This window comes from Leucoraja erinacea, chromosome 16 (genome assembly GCF_028641065.1).
Source record: "Leucoraja erinacea ecotype New England chromosome 16, Leri_hhj_1, whole genome shotgun sequence".
Classification (NCBI taxonomy): domain Eukaryota; kingdom Metazoa; phylum Chordata; class Chondrichthyes; order Rajiformes; family Rajidae; genus Leucoraja; species Leucoraja erinaceus.
In genome coordinates this window covers 39498506-39514216 of record NC_073392.1, presented here as the reverse complement: position 1 = coordinate 39514216, position 15711 = coordinate 39498506, and the positions used below count along the sequence as shown (strand labels likewise).

The window sequence follows — 15711 nt, the reverse complement described above, 5'->3', positions numbered from 1 at the left end:
CCTTCCTTTCCTTGCTCACTGCCTACTGAATTAGTTAAACTGGTCGGTGTGACCATCCCCTGGCACAAAACATCCAGGTAATACTCCCCCTCCCTGATGTACCGCAGCGTATGAAGTTGGGTCTCCAGCTCATCAATGCGGAGCTGGAGTTCCTCTAGCCTCAAACACTTACTGCAGCTGTAGGGATCTTCTACATCAATGGTGTCGACAAATTCCCACATCTCGCAGTATTGGCACATCTCCTGACCGCCCATCTTATATAAGTAATTAACTGGTCCTATTTAAGAATCCCCTACTGTATTGATACACCCCTTATTTATATAATCCTACCTCCTATAAATGGGAAAGTACTCACACCAGCCGTAAATTACCTACTGGTTTGGCTGTCTAGTGGTAATTCCGTCCGCTCTTCCTGTCTGGTCCACTGCTCCCTTGCAGTGCGTGGCAAACCTCTTTGCCTCTCCCAGAATCCTTAGCCTCTCAAGCGTATTGCGTGGTCTCCTCTCCTCAGCCTCCTCTCCGAAGACTCTCGAGCCAAAGACTCACACTTTTCTCACTAGGCCGCTCACTCACTCATGTGAGTGAGTGTCTCCGAGGATCCTCCAGTGCTTCTACGCAGCGGCGGTGGAAAGCATCTTGTCCGGGAACATTACCATCTGGTTTGGGAATTGCTCTGCCAAGGACAAGAAGGCTCTGCAGAGAGTAGTGCGTTCGGCCGAACGCACTATGGGAACTTCACTCGCCCCCCCTGCAGGAACTATACAACAGGAGGTGCAACTCCAGAGCAAATAAAATCATGGGAGACCCCTTCCACCCCTGCAATGGACTGTTCCAGCTGCTACGGTCAGGCAAACGCCTCCGTTGCCATGCGGTGAGAACGGAGAGGTTGAGAAGGATTTTCTTCCCAGAGGCAATTCGGACTGTAAACGCCTATCTCACCAGGGACTAACTCTACAGAACATTTTTCCTTCCATTATTTATTATGTAAAATAATATGTGTGTTATGATTGTGTTTATAATTTGTTTGGTTGTTTTGTTGTTTGTCTTTTGCACAAAAGTCCGCGAGCATTGCCACTTTCATTTCACTGCACATCTCGTATGTGTATGTGACAAATAAACTTGACTTGACTTGACTTGTGTAGAGGAGAGTGTGCGAAAATGTAAATGTAACTGCAGTTGGAGGGACATTCATACAGTATATTATATGTATGAACATGAACAAGAATAAGGGGTAAGCCATTTAGAACTGAGACGAGGAAACACTTCTTCACACAGAGAGTTGCGAGTCTGTGGAATTCTCTGCCTCAGAGGGCGGTGGAGGCCGGTTCTCTGGATACTTTCAGGAGAGAGCTAGATTGGGCTCTCAAAGATAGCGGAGTCAGGGGATATGGGAAGAGGGCAGGAACGGGGTACTGATTGGGGATGATCAGCCATGATCACATTGAATGGCGCTGCTGGCTCGAAGGGCCAAATGGCCTACTCCTGCACCTATTGTCTATTGCCTATTGTCTATTGTAATCTGGCTGCTATAATATATTGTATTATTCTAGAGAAAGGATTGTGGATGAAGGGTTACTCATTCTGTGTAGATCTCTATTGATAAGCATTCGCACAAGAGATAGACACAAAATGCTGGAGTAACTCAGCGGAACAGGCAGCATCTCTGGATAGATGGAGTAGGTGACGTTTTGGGTCAAGACCCTTCTTCGGACTGAAGAAATCTGGTCTAAATGTCTGATGTCCAGTCTCGACCCGAAACGTCACCCATACCTGCCCTCCAGAGGCGCTGACTGTCCCGCTGAGCTACTCCAGCATTTTGTGTCCATCTTTGGTGTAAACAAGCATCTGCAGTTCCTTCCTACACATTTGCATAAGAGAAAATTGCTTAAAGCTGTAGCTCATGGAATTCAAGGTTAACTATTGACTTAGTTAAGTTTGTTCAGGGAGCAAAGAGCAAACAATTAATTATTCAAACAGATGCCAGTGCTCAAGGCTGGGGAGCAACTAATTCCATATCCAGCACAGGTGGTAGATGGACTAACCTAGAGTCATCGTTACTACTTACACTGGGCATAAATTATCTAGAAATGTTGGGTGCATTTTATGGATTAAAAGCATATTCAACAAATATGCATCACTTGCATGTTCGGTTACAAATAGACAATACTACGGTGGTGGCCTATATTAACCATATGGGCGGCATAAAATCGATATCATGTGACAAATTGGTCAACACAATCTGGCAATGGTGTGTCGACAGACATATTTGGCTATCAGCAACTTACCTGCCAGGTAAGCTAAATACAGTGGCAGACACCAGGTCACGCAAATTCAATGATAACACCGAATGGATGTTAAATCCCAAAGTATTTGCTAAAATTACCAAGCAATATGGCACACCAGATATCGATCAATTTGCACCAGGTTCCTACGTATGTCGCTTGGGAACCAGACCCTGAGGCATCAGCGGTAGATGCGTTCGCGCTGGACTGGGGAAATTTCTTCTTTTATGCATTTCCTCCCTTCTGCCTCAACAGTCGGGTACTAAGCAAAATACAAATGGACTCTGCTTCAGGTATTTTGATAGTACCCGACTGGCCAACACAACCATGGTTCCCAGTGCTCCTCGACATGATCGTCGAGACCCCAATGACTTTTCCCAGTAGCCCAGAATTGCTAACCCACCCAGTATCTGGCATAAGCCACACATGCCACGATATAATTAAACTCCTGGGTTGCAGATTTTGAAAAGGCCTTTGCTGGGCCTGGGATTGTCAGAAAACACCATCAACACCATGACAGCATCCCACCGTGTATCCACAAGGAAACAATACTTGTCAAGTATCAAGAAGTGGGAGAAATACTGTTTGGATACAGGAACCACCTATTCAAACACAACAGTAACCAATGTACTGGAGTTCCTGGCAGGCCTTCACCATAATGAAGGACTCGGCTACAGCGCCATCAACACAGCCAGAAGTGCTCTGTCTGCCTATTTAATACAGGCACCAGGACAACAGGCCATGGGGTCCCACCCACTGGTGGTCAAACTCATGAGGGGGATATTCAACTCCAACCCCGTAGACCTAGGTACACCCATATCTGCGATGTCAGTGTGGTCCTGACATACCTCAGGGGATGGTCACCAGCCAGGTCCCTCACCCTGGACCAATGAACTCTGAAGACGGTCATGCTGATGGCACTTGTGTCAGCACAAAGAGTCCAGTCACTTCACCTTTCACGACTGGACAACATGATCATAACTCCAGACCACGTCTCATTTACTATCCAGGGGCTGGTCAAACAGAGCAGGCCAGGAACACCAAATCCAGTCATGGAATTCCGGGCCTACCCACCAGAACCACAGTTATGTGCCATGACCCACCTACTGAACTATATTGACACAACTAAAATCCATCGAGGGAGTGAAAAAGCCTTATGGGTCAGCCACAAGAAACCTTATGGTCGGGTGACGAGCCAAACCATTTCAAGATGGCTCAAGCAGGTGCTGAAAGCCGCTGGTATAAATACTAACATGTATAAATCTCACTCCACCAGGGCAGCATCCACGTCGGTGGCAAAAAGAATGGACGTACCAATAGACCACATCCTGGCTACAGCGGGGTGGTCTGGGGAAAGAACGTTCCGAACTGTTTATAATAAGCCGTTGGCAGAACCTGCTTCATTTGCAGAGAAAATATTACAATCTGCAAATATATAATTTAGCCCGGGTGATCAATTTGTTTTTTGTTATTGTTAATAAACACCATTATTGTTTTTTTACAAACAGATTCATGATTGATTACGATAACATACTTCCTCCCTCAAATGACCGGCAGTGAGTGAAGTATGAACTGTTACACGGTTTGAAATCACAGAGCTTTAAAATCTTCACGTAGTCACTCACGTGACTCCGAAGTAAAATAGTAAGATTAAATGAGAACTTACCAGTTTGAAGTTTGATCTGTATATTATGAGGAGTTACGATGAGGGTTTACGTGCCCTCCGCTCCCACCCTCAATTATAGAGATCAAACTGGTATCTAAGCTCTCCTTTTCTTTACTATATTTATTTCAATTACTGTGTCTTTCTGTGATTCCACACCGCTGCTTTGAAGTATGTCGCGCATGCGTGCTGGACGGGTTCTTCATGTAATCCCTCATCGTAACTCCTCATAAAATACAGATCAAACTTCAAACTGGTAAGTTCTCATTTAATCTTACTTTTAAATTTGTATCTACTCCAGTGATGCCGCCTCTGCATGTCCTCAATCAGAATGGAGTGGTGTTGAATGTGTTCGACGGAGGCAGACAGCAGTTGTCCAACAAGTTCAACGTCTCAATGCAGTATAATTGACAGCAGATTTGCAGGCTGGCAGTGCTGCTGCTGAACTAAATCTTCGTCAGTGTCTGCAGCTTCTTGCTACAGGCCCAGGCACTGCTGGGTGCGTCTATGTGATCCCTGCCCCCTTAAAAAGGAAGAGTGTTAGTGTTAGTCAACATACATATTTTGCTTTTGATCATCTGAATATAATTCTTTGTAAGCATGTTTTGCCCTACTGGCAAGTCTAGTGGCAGTGAGTGGTGTGCCTCGGGGGGTCAGTAATGGGCCCATTATTGTTTGTCGTCTTGTATCGGTTGGATGAGAATGCGGAGGACATGGTCGTGCAGACAAGAATCACAGTCGGATCTCGATCACAAAATGCTGGAGAAACTCAGCGGGTCAGGCAACATATCTGGAGAGAAGGAACGGAGTGATATTTCTGGGTCCCAACCCGAAACGTCATCTATTCCTTCTCTCCAGAGATGCTGCCCGACCCGCTGAGGAACTCCGTCATTTTGTGTCTATCTTTGGTGTAAACCAGCATCTGCAGTTCCTTTCTACACATCTTGTCCCCATCCTCATGTTGAGTGGGTGGTCACCCTAGTGGATAAATAAATACCCACTCTAAATACCTACGATAAATACATTTCACTATGATTACACAATGACAAGATGTTGGACCTTAGCAATGTGTTTTTGTCAAATCTGAGTGTGTACGTGTAAGAAACTGATGAACAATGTCGACTGCAGCAGCCTCTAAAACTATGCCATCTGAATTGGCAGAAATCAAAGGAATTAATACATTATCTATGTATATCCACTCTTCTAACACAGTATCAGTATTACAGCAATAAGATAATTAAAGCTAAGTGATGCTTCATGAAAGTGAATTAGCTCTTTGGTGAAATAGATTGAATGATGTAAATTTGTCTCTTGTTTTTTTGATGAGAATCTTTTCCATGCATATAGATAATATCATGAATATCATCAGATCAGCTGGCACCGTTTTCGAGGCCACTGCAGTCAACATCCTCCACCAGTCTATCGCGCACACATATATCGCAACGAAGTACAGAATATATCACAACAAGTACAGATTGGCAAAAGGAGCACTTTGCAATGGCCCTGCCATCCGTATCTGTGTGATCCCAGTGAAACGCCAAGGATGGCTAGAGAGGTGGAAGCTTTCTTTTACTGCAACATAATGCCACTGGCTTCGGTGCGACAAACCTTTCCTCCTTCAAAAACAAGATCTAAATATATATCTGAAGCATTAAAATGGGATTGCAAAGGACTACATATAAATCAAAGACCTAGGCAACTCCTGCTCTGAAGCAGTTGTTCTAACCAGCCATGAGCTGCAGAATCAATATTATGTTCATTTATAAAATAGGAGTTAGAGAAATCTCTTTGCACTCTACCAGATGAGTAAATTTAATTAAGAAATGTTCTCGTCCGAGCATGAAGGACATGGTTACAATTGATTACAACAGTGTTAGGTAAACTCTTTGTTTCTTCTTCAATTTGGGGGGGGGGGGGGGGGGGGGGGGGGCAGTTTTAGTCCAGGAGTGCAATGGAAGGTTTTATTACTTGATTTGTACATGTAAAATTGATGCAAAAGGATTTTTTTCCCACAATAAGCCAGAAGTGTAATTTACACGAGGACACCGACAATGATCAGCAGCAGAGAAGTAACCTATTTCTGAGCAGAAGTGTTTAAGAAGGAACTGCACATGATGGAAAATCGAAAGTAGACAAAAATGCTGGACAAACTCAGCTGGTGAGGCAGCATCTATGGAGCGAAGGAAATAGGCGACGTTTCGGGTAGATACCCAAGACCTGGGTGTGATTGGTGATCAGAATGTTCTTATGCAATAAGACTGGCCTATTGAATATACTGTTCACTTGTCACACGAGTATCATAATTCTAGAGAACTGCCACTGCTCTCGTCTTGGAAATGTAGTAATCACTGCTGGAGCCCTCACACAAACATCTTTGTACAAACCATTTGCAATATATACGCAACGGACATTGTACTAACACTGTGGGAAAACAAAGCCAATGGCAAACTAGTCTAACTGCTTTCACAAATATGCTTTTAGATTACTAGGTATTGATCAACACACTGTACGTTTGCTAATGAAATGAAAACTAGCATTTAAAAAAAATGCTTTAGTCTGTTTCTGCCCCAGCTTTGATATCTCTATACACAGTTAATCACTCATATTGCAGCACAGGAGAGATACTGCAAAAAGGTTCATTTTCCAAGCACACGCCAAAGGCTTACGTTTCCTCGCTCACAGTAATTGCTAAATTCCGAGAGGGCTCAGAGCAACAATATCTTGCAGGATTGTGGTGCTTAGCTTCACTTGAAAAGTGCAGGACAGGTTGCCTGTTCTGTCATCTCCTTTTGCTCTGGGGAAACATTTTGCCAGGAACTGTATATTGGAGCACACACTCACACACACACGTGCACACACACACACACTCACACACATACATACACATTCACACACACACACACACTCACACTCACACACAGACACACTCACACACACAGACACACTCACACACACACACAGACACACTCACACACACACACACACTCACACACACACACACACACACTCACACACACAGACACACTCACACTCACACATACACTCACACACAGACACGTTCACAATCACACACACATGCTCACACACACTCGCACACACACTCACACTCACACACTCACACACAAACACTCACACACAAACACTCACACACTCACACACTCACACACTCGCATACACACACTCACTCACACACACGCACATGCACACGCGCACACGCAGGCGCACACACGCACATGCACACGCACATGCACACACACATGCACACACACACATGGACACACTCACACACACACACACACACACACACACACACACACACACACACACACACACACGCACACACACACACACTCACGCACATTCACACACACACACACACACACACACACACACACACACACACACACACACACACACACACACACACACACACACACACACACAGGTGTCAAATGACAAAATACCAATATCACCACATAACAAAATATAAAATCTACAATGTAAAGACCTGATTTTAAAATGAAGATGAAACGATTAAAAGACACAACAGCACAACATATGGCTTATTTGCAATTTGACATTCCCTCCCCTTCATCTCACCCCTTCCCCCATTCATCCCTTCTCTTCCTCCTTCCTCTCTTCTCTTGCCATCTCAAACCCATCTCCCTTTCCCGTTTTCTCTCGCCCCTTCTTTCCTCATCTCCCCCCCCCCCCCCCCCCCCCCCCCCCCCCCCCTTTGGGCTCTCTCCCTCCGTTTTAAATCACAATTTTCTCAGTGCAGACAAGGTTAAATTTGAAATTGTCTCAGGAAAATTATTGACTTGTTTCATATTTGCTTGGGAAAGCACTGCCCTGTACCGTCACGGATTGACCGTGTAGTGTGACTGAAAGAATAATCACTTAAGGATAGCACAAAATATGTCACCATCATAGACCGATCATCCAGTTACTAATTACAGCGACACGACTTTGCAGGGAAATCGTCGTGTGGTCAAAACATGAGTCTTTGAGATTTTACAGATTATGAGGTTATGTTAACCTTAAAATGAAACGCCAACACCTTGCATGTTCAGAAGCTGCTGGTGAGTAGATATGTTAATAACAGTGATTGGGCGGATATATATAGAGCACATTGGGGAAAAACCCCATCTGCCTGCCTAATGATCTTTGGAGATGTGGAGAGAATGTAAACTCATCCGTCAGCTCCCCCTTTCAGCTGCAAAGTCAGAATGAAATACAGGAAGTGAATATCGACAACATATATAGGCAGACCCACCCATCCGCTGTATATTGATAGGGAGGGATTCACTGGATAGCGTGTGACGGCTCCCTATAATACCCAAGACGGAGAAGGTGTGGGCTGTCACAGAAGAGGCGGTTGGGGCAGTGGCTTGAAGAGAGAGGAGAGGGGAGAGGAGAGGAGAGGGGAGGAGAGGAGGAGTGGAGAGGAGGATACAGGGGTGACTAGAGTCGTGCAGTAGCTGTCGCTCAGCGTATGTGCAGTTGTGATGCTGCACATGAGCGGTCGTTAGACACACACACACACACACACACACATATATATATAAAGGCAGGGCGCAGCAGCTCGCTGTTTGCACGGAGCTGCCAGACTTGTGGAAGTCCCCGCTCGTCTCCTGCACCTCCTGCCCGGCTTGCACCGTCTGATTCCGCACAAATGATGAACTTTCTCCGCCGAAGGCTCTCCGACAGCAGCTTCATCGCCAACCTGCCCAATGGATACATGACCGACCTGCAGCGGCCGGAGACCCCGCAGCCCCCTCCGCCCGTGTCCCCGGTCCCCGACAAGAGGCAGCCGCCCCAGTCCGCTGGAAGCAGCTTCTTCTCGTCCATCTCCAACGCTGTCAAGCAGACCACCGCGGCCGCCGCGGCCGGATTAGCCGAGCAGACGTCCACTGGCGCTGCCAAGAAAGCCAAGATCCTGCTCATCGTTGACGAGCCTCACACTGACTGGTAGGTAACCCCGAGTCTGTCCATGGCAGGCAGCGCCGCGCCTCGCCACTGTCCACCCCGGTGTGGTACCTATCCCCCTCGCAAACGGGGCACAGCACCATTCACACCCACTGTAATATTCCAGTAGCAATCGCTCCAGAATCTACACACACACACACACAAGACACACAGACACACACACAGAAAAATACACACACACACACACACACAGAAAAGACACACACACACACACACAGAAAAAACACACACACACACACACACAGACAGACACAAATACACAGAGAGGGAGAGACACACACCCACACCCACACACAGAAAAGACACACACACACACACACACACACACACAGAAAAGACACACACACACACACACACACACACACAGAAAAGACACACACACACACACACACACAGAAACACACCCACACCCACACACAGAAAACACACACACACACACACAGACACACAGAAGCCACACACACACAGAAAAAAGACACACCCACACACACCCACAGACAGACACACACACACAAACACACACACACACACACGCACGCACACACACACGCACACACACACACACACACACAGAAAAAAGACACACACACACATACACACAAACTGCAATCTAAGATGCCTTATTCCACATCAACATACTTGAAGGCAACCTAATAAAAGAAAAGCAATGTTATGTTCTCAGAAAAGTCTTTATTCTCATTTATCGGAGTCCCATCAGCGGTGGGAGAGTGGCAGTGTATTTGCGTTCTCGGGTGGGTTAGCAGGTGTTTATTGAACGTTCCCCTTCATGGTGCTCGTCGCCATGGGCTGTTGGAGGCGGGCTGGGGAGTTACCCCGGTACAACTCTCCGAGCTTGCCTCCTTAACCTTCCACTCTGCACTGCAGATCAGGGAGACTCTGCTATCCACATCTCAAGCTTCGAGTCCTCTGCGAGGCAGCAGTCATTTGACAGTAAAACGCCTTATTTTATTGAGACCATTGCAATGTTCCCCCTGTCACATGCTCCTAGGTGGCTACTTCATCCCTATGTGACAGCACCCATTTAACATATTCTGTCTCGCCCGTAGCGGAAATTATGACACTACTTTGCTCTTAATGGTGTTTCACTCCAAGGTCACCAATTGCTATTTCAGTGTAAAAGAGTCTCGCCGGGGAAGATCAACATGAAAGCTAAAGCATTTTGATTTTACAGTATCGGAAAGCGACTCACAGATATTCCAACTGGAGATTGCTACAAACAACTATTTATTGTTAAAAGCAAACCCGTATTTATGGTCACATTTCTTTAAATTGAGAAATTAAATATGCATTGCATGGCTGTTTCTTACAATGCAGACATTAGCTCCAAGAGTTCTTGCAATCAAAGCATTCAAATCACCTTTGGTGAAACGGTTCCTTTCATTGCGTTAGTCAATGGGGATTATTTTAACACTGGAGAAAAGGAATGGGTGAAAGGAAAATGATTTGCTTCTCCAGTCTGAAGAAGGATCTCGACCCGAAATGTCACCTATTCCTTTCCTCCAGAGATGCTGTCCGTCCCGCTGAGTTACTCCAGCTTTTTGTGTCTGTCTTTGGTTTAAATCAGCATCTGTGGTTCCTTCCGACACGATATTTTAACGGTTTCCCTGTTGCTGCTCGTCTCTGGCCATTGGTCTCAATGGCACCTTCATACAGTCGTGTATGACTCAGTCACGTTGCCACGAGATGACTTAGCCTGCAGTGAGTTGTGGGTTAATGGTACCTCCAGGCTCCAGGCCACCTCTCCTCACATGACATCATTTCCAAATAACTGAACAGATTTTAAGAGGCAAATTAATAAAACCTCGGTGGCACCATGACAACCGTAATTATATCTCCCCCCCCCCCCCCCCCCCTGCAGCCACACAACAGGAAATGATTATACAATTAGTTGAGGTGGTTTGGAGATAATCTTATCAGGGCTATCATCTCTGGGGGGTAATTGGTTTACAAAGATTCATTTTAACCGAATAGAATGCGCGTCGTGACACTGGCATATCAATTTTTAAAATAAACCTTTACAAGACCTGGCTTTCTCGCAGCATATAATGAATGTGTCGTTATCCTCAGGACTCAAATGATGATTGATTTGAACTTTTGAACTTTCACAGAAGCTTGGGAATTTATTTGTTGCTTTTCCTGGTGTCTAAGAATCAATATTCTGCTGCGGCTATGTGTGCTCTTGGGCTATAAACCCACACACAGCCCTGCCATTCTATACATTTGTTTTAGATATTTACTCCTCATGTCTGCACTTGATGGTGTTCTAGCATCAAATGAAGTAGGAATGTTCTGATTCCACCAGATATTAATTTGCAACCAGCCAGATGCCCAGATTTATCGAGATTTATGATCAGATATTTGATATTAATTTCCTTCACATCGAAGCATGGTTTATACCTTGTCATTATAATACTAGACTCGATGTGCATTCTATAACATTAATGTGCTACAAGAATCCTACCAAGGCTCTCAAATGGTTGCTCATCCCGGTAAATATAATGCATATTCTACCCCGGCTGGAAGTGTAGAATTAATGCTTAAGGACTTATAACATTGACTCCTTCAATCACACAACAGAAGCCATTCTGATTAAGAATCCATTATGCAAGATATCAATGTGAAGATATGATTTGTATGAATATAATTTAAACCAACACTGGACAATATACATTAAAAGGAAAACATTATAAATCAATAGTAGTTATGTTATTTTTGAATGATCACATGCCCACCACTCATAATCAACTTTTGCTTGCAAATTTCTAATTTACTGGATAACCCATTTAAGTAAATATGGAACTATATTGCTCTAACATTAATTGTTGCTTCTTCCAGATAGCACAATGAATTGTTTCGTTAGACAATTTGGCCGTTGAAGTGTAATTTTGTGCATTTCACCAAAGAGCACAGTAATTGAAATGGACCCTTACTATCTTTGTAATTTGTAATGAATGAAGTTGCTTGTGAAACAAAATATGCTGCATCGCAAGTTGAATATGGTATTGCCATTTTAGTGCACAGGCAGTGATTTTCCAGACAACATTCTAGACTTTGAAAAGGCTATCATTCCCTACCTGTCCTTAAGGAGATTGCACTGCACCTGTGAAATTAATCAGGAGGACATTGAAACTGGTCGGAGAACTCGGGTGGGGGAGGGACAGAGAGAGAGGGAAAGCAAGGGTTACGTGGTTAGAGAAATCATTCATACCGTTGGGTTGGAAGCTGCCAGAGCAAAATATAAGGTGCTGTTCGTCCAATTTGCATTTGGTCTCACTCTGATGGTTGAGGAGGCCCAGGACCGAAAGGTCAGTGTGGGAATGGGAGGGGGCGGGTGGGGGGGGAGGGGGGGTTATAGTGTTTAGCAACTGGACATGATACTGTTCCCTTTCATCGTGTCCTTGGTCTTTGAAGTGGTGGAGGGTACATTCTTGTGAAGTGTTGCTAAAGTAGCTACAATTCCATGAGTAGATCATATGCATTGTAATCATGTTCCTCCACTGGTGGAACGAGTAGATGTTTCAAAACTAGACACAGTGATCAAGCAGGATATTTTTTCCTATATGGTGGTGAATGGTTTCAGGTCCGCACCAGACCAGGCAGGTGGGGTATATTCCATCACATTCTTCCTTTGTATGTTGCAGGTGGTAAAGGTTTTGGAGAGTAAAGATACAGAGAAGACTCAAGTCCTAACCAATTTTTTTTAAGGCTTAATATTTAAATTGAGGAGAGACGCTAAAAGCTGGAGTAACTCTGCGGGACAGGCAGCATCTCTGGATAGAAGGAACAGGTGATGTTTCGGGTCGAGACCCTTCTTCAGACTGAAGAAAGGTCTCGACCCGAAACGTTACCCATTCCTTCTAACCAGAGATGCTGCCTGTCCTGCAGAACTACTCCAGCTTTTTGTGTTTTGCTTTGTTACAGTCAATCTGGTAGATTGGCAAGGTATTTTGCTATGCTCGGAGACGGAGTACTGCTTAATCCCTCTGGACTGAAATATTCACAGTTTGTGGCATCGAGGCACTTGCACAAGATTACAAGAGCTCACAAAATTCCCCTTGTCGTTGGATCCATGGCTTTCTAAATTTCAGCTTCAAATTCAGTCACATTTGATACGTGATAGAATGTAGAAAACATCATCTATCTCCAATGTATAATTTGTTGGCAACGAAACGTGTAGGTAGGAACTGCAGATGCTGGTTTAAACCAAAGATAGACACAAAAAGCATTCTGTGTCTATCTTCGGTTTGAACCAGCATCTGCACTTCTTTCCTACAATATTTAAGTTGAGATTCTGGTCAATGATGTCCAAAGGATTCCAAAGATGGTCAACTTTGGAATTGTTGGGCTCTTTTCAATTGCTACTTTGTACCTGTGTGGTGTGGTTATTATTTTCCACTCATTAGTCCATGTGCATGCCTTCTTTTTGCATTCGGACATGGTTCTAACAAAATCTGAATCGGCAACAAACACATCTTGTCTCTCCTTGCAATGAAGAAGCGCTCATTGATGAAGCAGTTAAAGATTGAGGCTCCAGAATACTGCTATGGGGCGCTTCGAGAATGCTGGCATGCAGCTGCGCTGCCCCGTTTGAATCAGATGCCTCCTGAAACTACAACTTTCCTTCTGACAACAGAATCAACAAGCTCATCAGGAAGGCTGGCTCCATCCTGGAGGCGGAGTTAGATTCATTGGAGGTGGTCTTGGAGGGGAGGATGCTCCTCAAACTGCGCAGCATCTTGGACAATACAGCTCGCCCCCTCCATGACACGCTGGTCAACCTGAGGAGCACCTTCAGCAGCAGGCTGGCTCCACCAAGATGCAGTACAGAACGCCACAGGAGACCATTTTTCCCTGTGGCTATCTAACTGTACAACTCCTCCCCTTTCTCTAGACTGACTCCCCTCCCCCCCACTCCCCAATCTTTGCACATCCCCAATCCTGTTCTTTCCACTCATCACTTTAATTTCATGTTTCATGTGTCTTGTGTTTTATGACTGTTGGCAGAACAATTTCCCTCCTGGGATAAATAAGGTTCTATCGTATCATATCGTAAGGCAGTAATATTCAGTTCCTCTCTAGTGTAACAAAGTTTTGATGCAACTCAACTGATCCCAAATGAGCAACACCAAGCTGGTATGAGGTCATTGGGAATAGACCGATAGGATGTCAAGGTCCCTCCTTATTCTTCTAAACTGTGAGGAAGATAGATACAAATTGTCTAGCCTTTGTTGATAGTTCATCGCTCTAATGCCAGGAATTAGCCTGGTGCATCTCCTCTGGACTGCCACAATTGCTATTATTACCCTTGTTTTAGGTTAAGGAGATCAGTGCCAACACCAACACCCTATTCAATTGTAACAAAAGTGTCTTATTCTTAAACTCCAACACATTTCTAATAAAGGCCAAAATGCCATTTGCCTTTATAACCACTCGTTGGACCCGCCTGCAATTATTTTGTGGTTCATGCACTAGAACACCAAGATCCATATGAACTTCACTTACTATCTAATTCCAGCCTCAGACTTTCCCACAAGGAACTCCATTTGCCAGGTTTTCACCCAATCCCTCCCTATCCTGTTTCAAAATCACAATGTCCTCATCACAACATATTCTTCTGCCTTGGGACTTTTTCATGATTTGTGTGTGTGTGTGTTTGTGTTTGTGTGTGTGTGTGTGTGTGTGTGTGTGTGTGTGTGTGTGTGTGTGTGTGTGTGTGTGTGTGTGTGTGTGTGTGTGTGTGTGTGTGTGTGTGTGTGTGTGTGTGTGTGTGTGTGTGTGTGTGTGTGTGTATATGCGTGTGTGTGTGTGTATATATGTGTGTGTGTGTGTGTGTGTATGTGTGTGTGTGTGTGTGTGTGTATATGTGTGTGTGTGTGTGTGTGTGTGTGTATATGTGTGCGTGTGTGTGTGTGTGTATGTGTGTGCGTGTGTTTGTGTGTGTGTGTTTGAGTGTATGCGTGTGTGAGTGTGTGTGCGTGTGTGTTGTGTGTGTGTGTATATGCGTGTGTGTGTGTGTGTGCGTGCGTGCGTGCGTGTGTGTGCATGCATGCGTGCGTGTGTGTGTGTGTATTTGCAATCTTAAGTTGTAAATCTTCCTTCCCTTTTCACATCATTGGCAGACATGGAAACGTTGCAGTTTGTTCCCTCCTGCAGGTCACTAATGTAAATAGAGACAAAAGACAACAGGTGCAGGAGTAGACCATTCGGCCCTTCAAGCCAGCACCGCCATTCACTGCGATCATGGCTGATCATCCACAATCAATTCCCTGTTTCTGCCTTTTGCCCATATCCACTGACTCCGCTATCTTTAAGAGCTCTATCCAACCCCTGAAAGCATCCAGAGAATTGGCCTCCATTGCCTTCTGAGACAGAGAATTCCACAGATTCACAACCCTCTGTGTGAAAAAGTTTTTCCTCATCTCCGTTCTAAATGGCTTACCCCTTATTCTTGCATGGTCAATAACTGATTCCTGGGCTACTCCACGAGTTATATTACTCCATCCTGAAAATAATCTATTCATTCCACTTCTTTGTTCTCTGTGTGAGTCAATTTCCAAACCATTTAGATATTAAATTTTAGAGATGCAGCGTGGATATGGACCCTTCAGCCCACTGAGCCTGCGCGGACCAGCGATCACCCTGTACTCTGGCCTACACACACTAGGGACAATTTTACAATTTTTGCAACTTGCTGAAGCCAATTAACTTACAAACCTGTACGTCTTTGGAATGTGGGAGGAACCAGAGCACCCGGAG

General features: G+C 44.8%; 1 protein-coding gene across 1 annotated transcript in view; it reads left to right on the top strand.

The window, feature by feature from the left end:
• Positions 1-8393: 8393 nt before the first annotated feature.
• The window catches only part of syn2b (synapsin IIb), a 393937-nt gene continuing 386619 nt past the window's right edge, over positions 8394-15711 (top strand). The window contains exon 1 of the mRNA XM_055648228.1: positions 8394-8916. Coding sequence (XP_055504203.1) covers positions 8441-8916 — 476 coding nt within the window. The 5' untranslated portion in view covers positions 8394-8440. The remainder of the gene's footprint in view (positions 8917-15711) is intronic.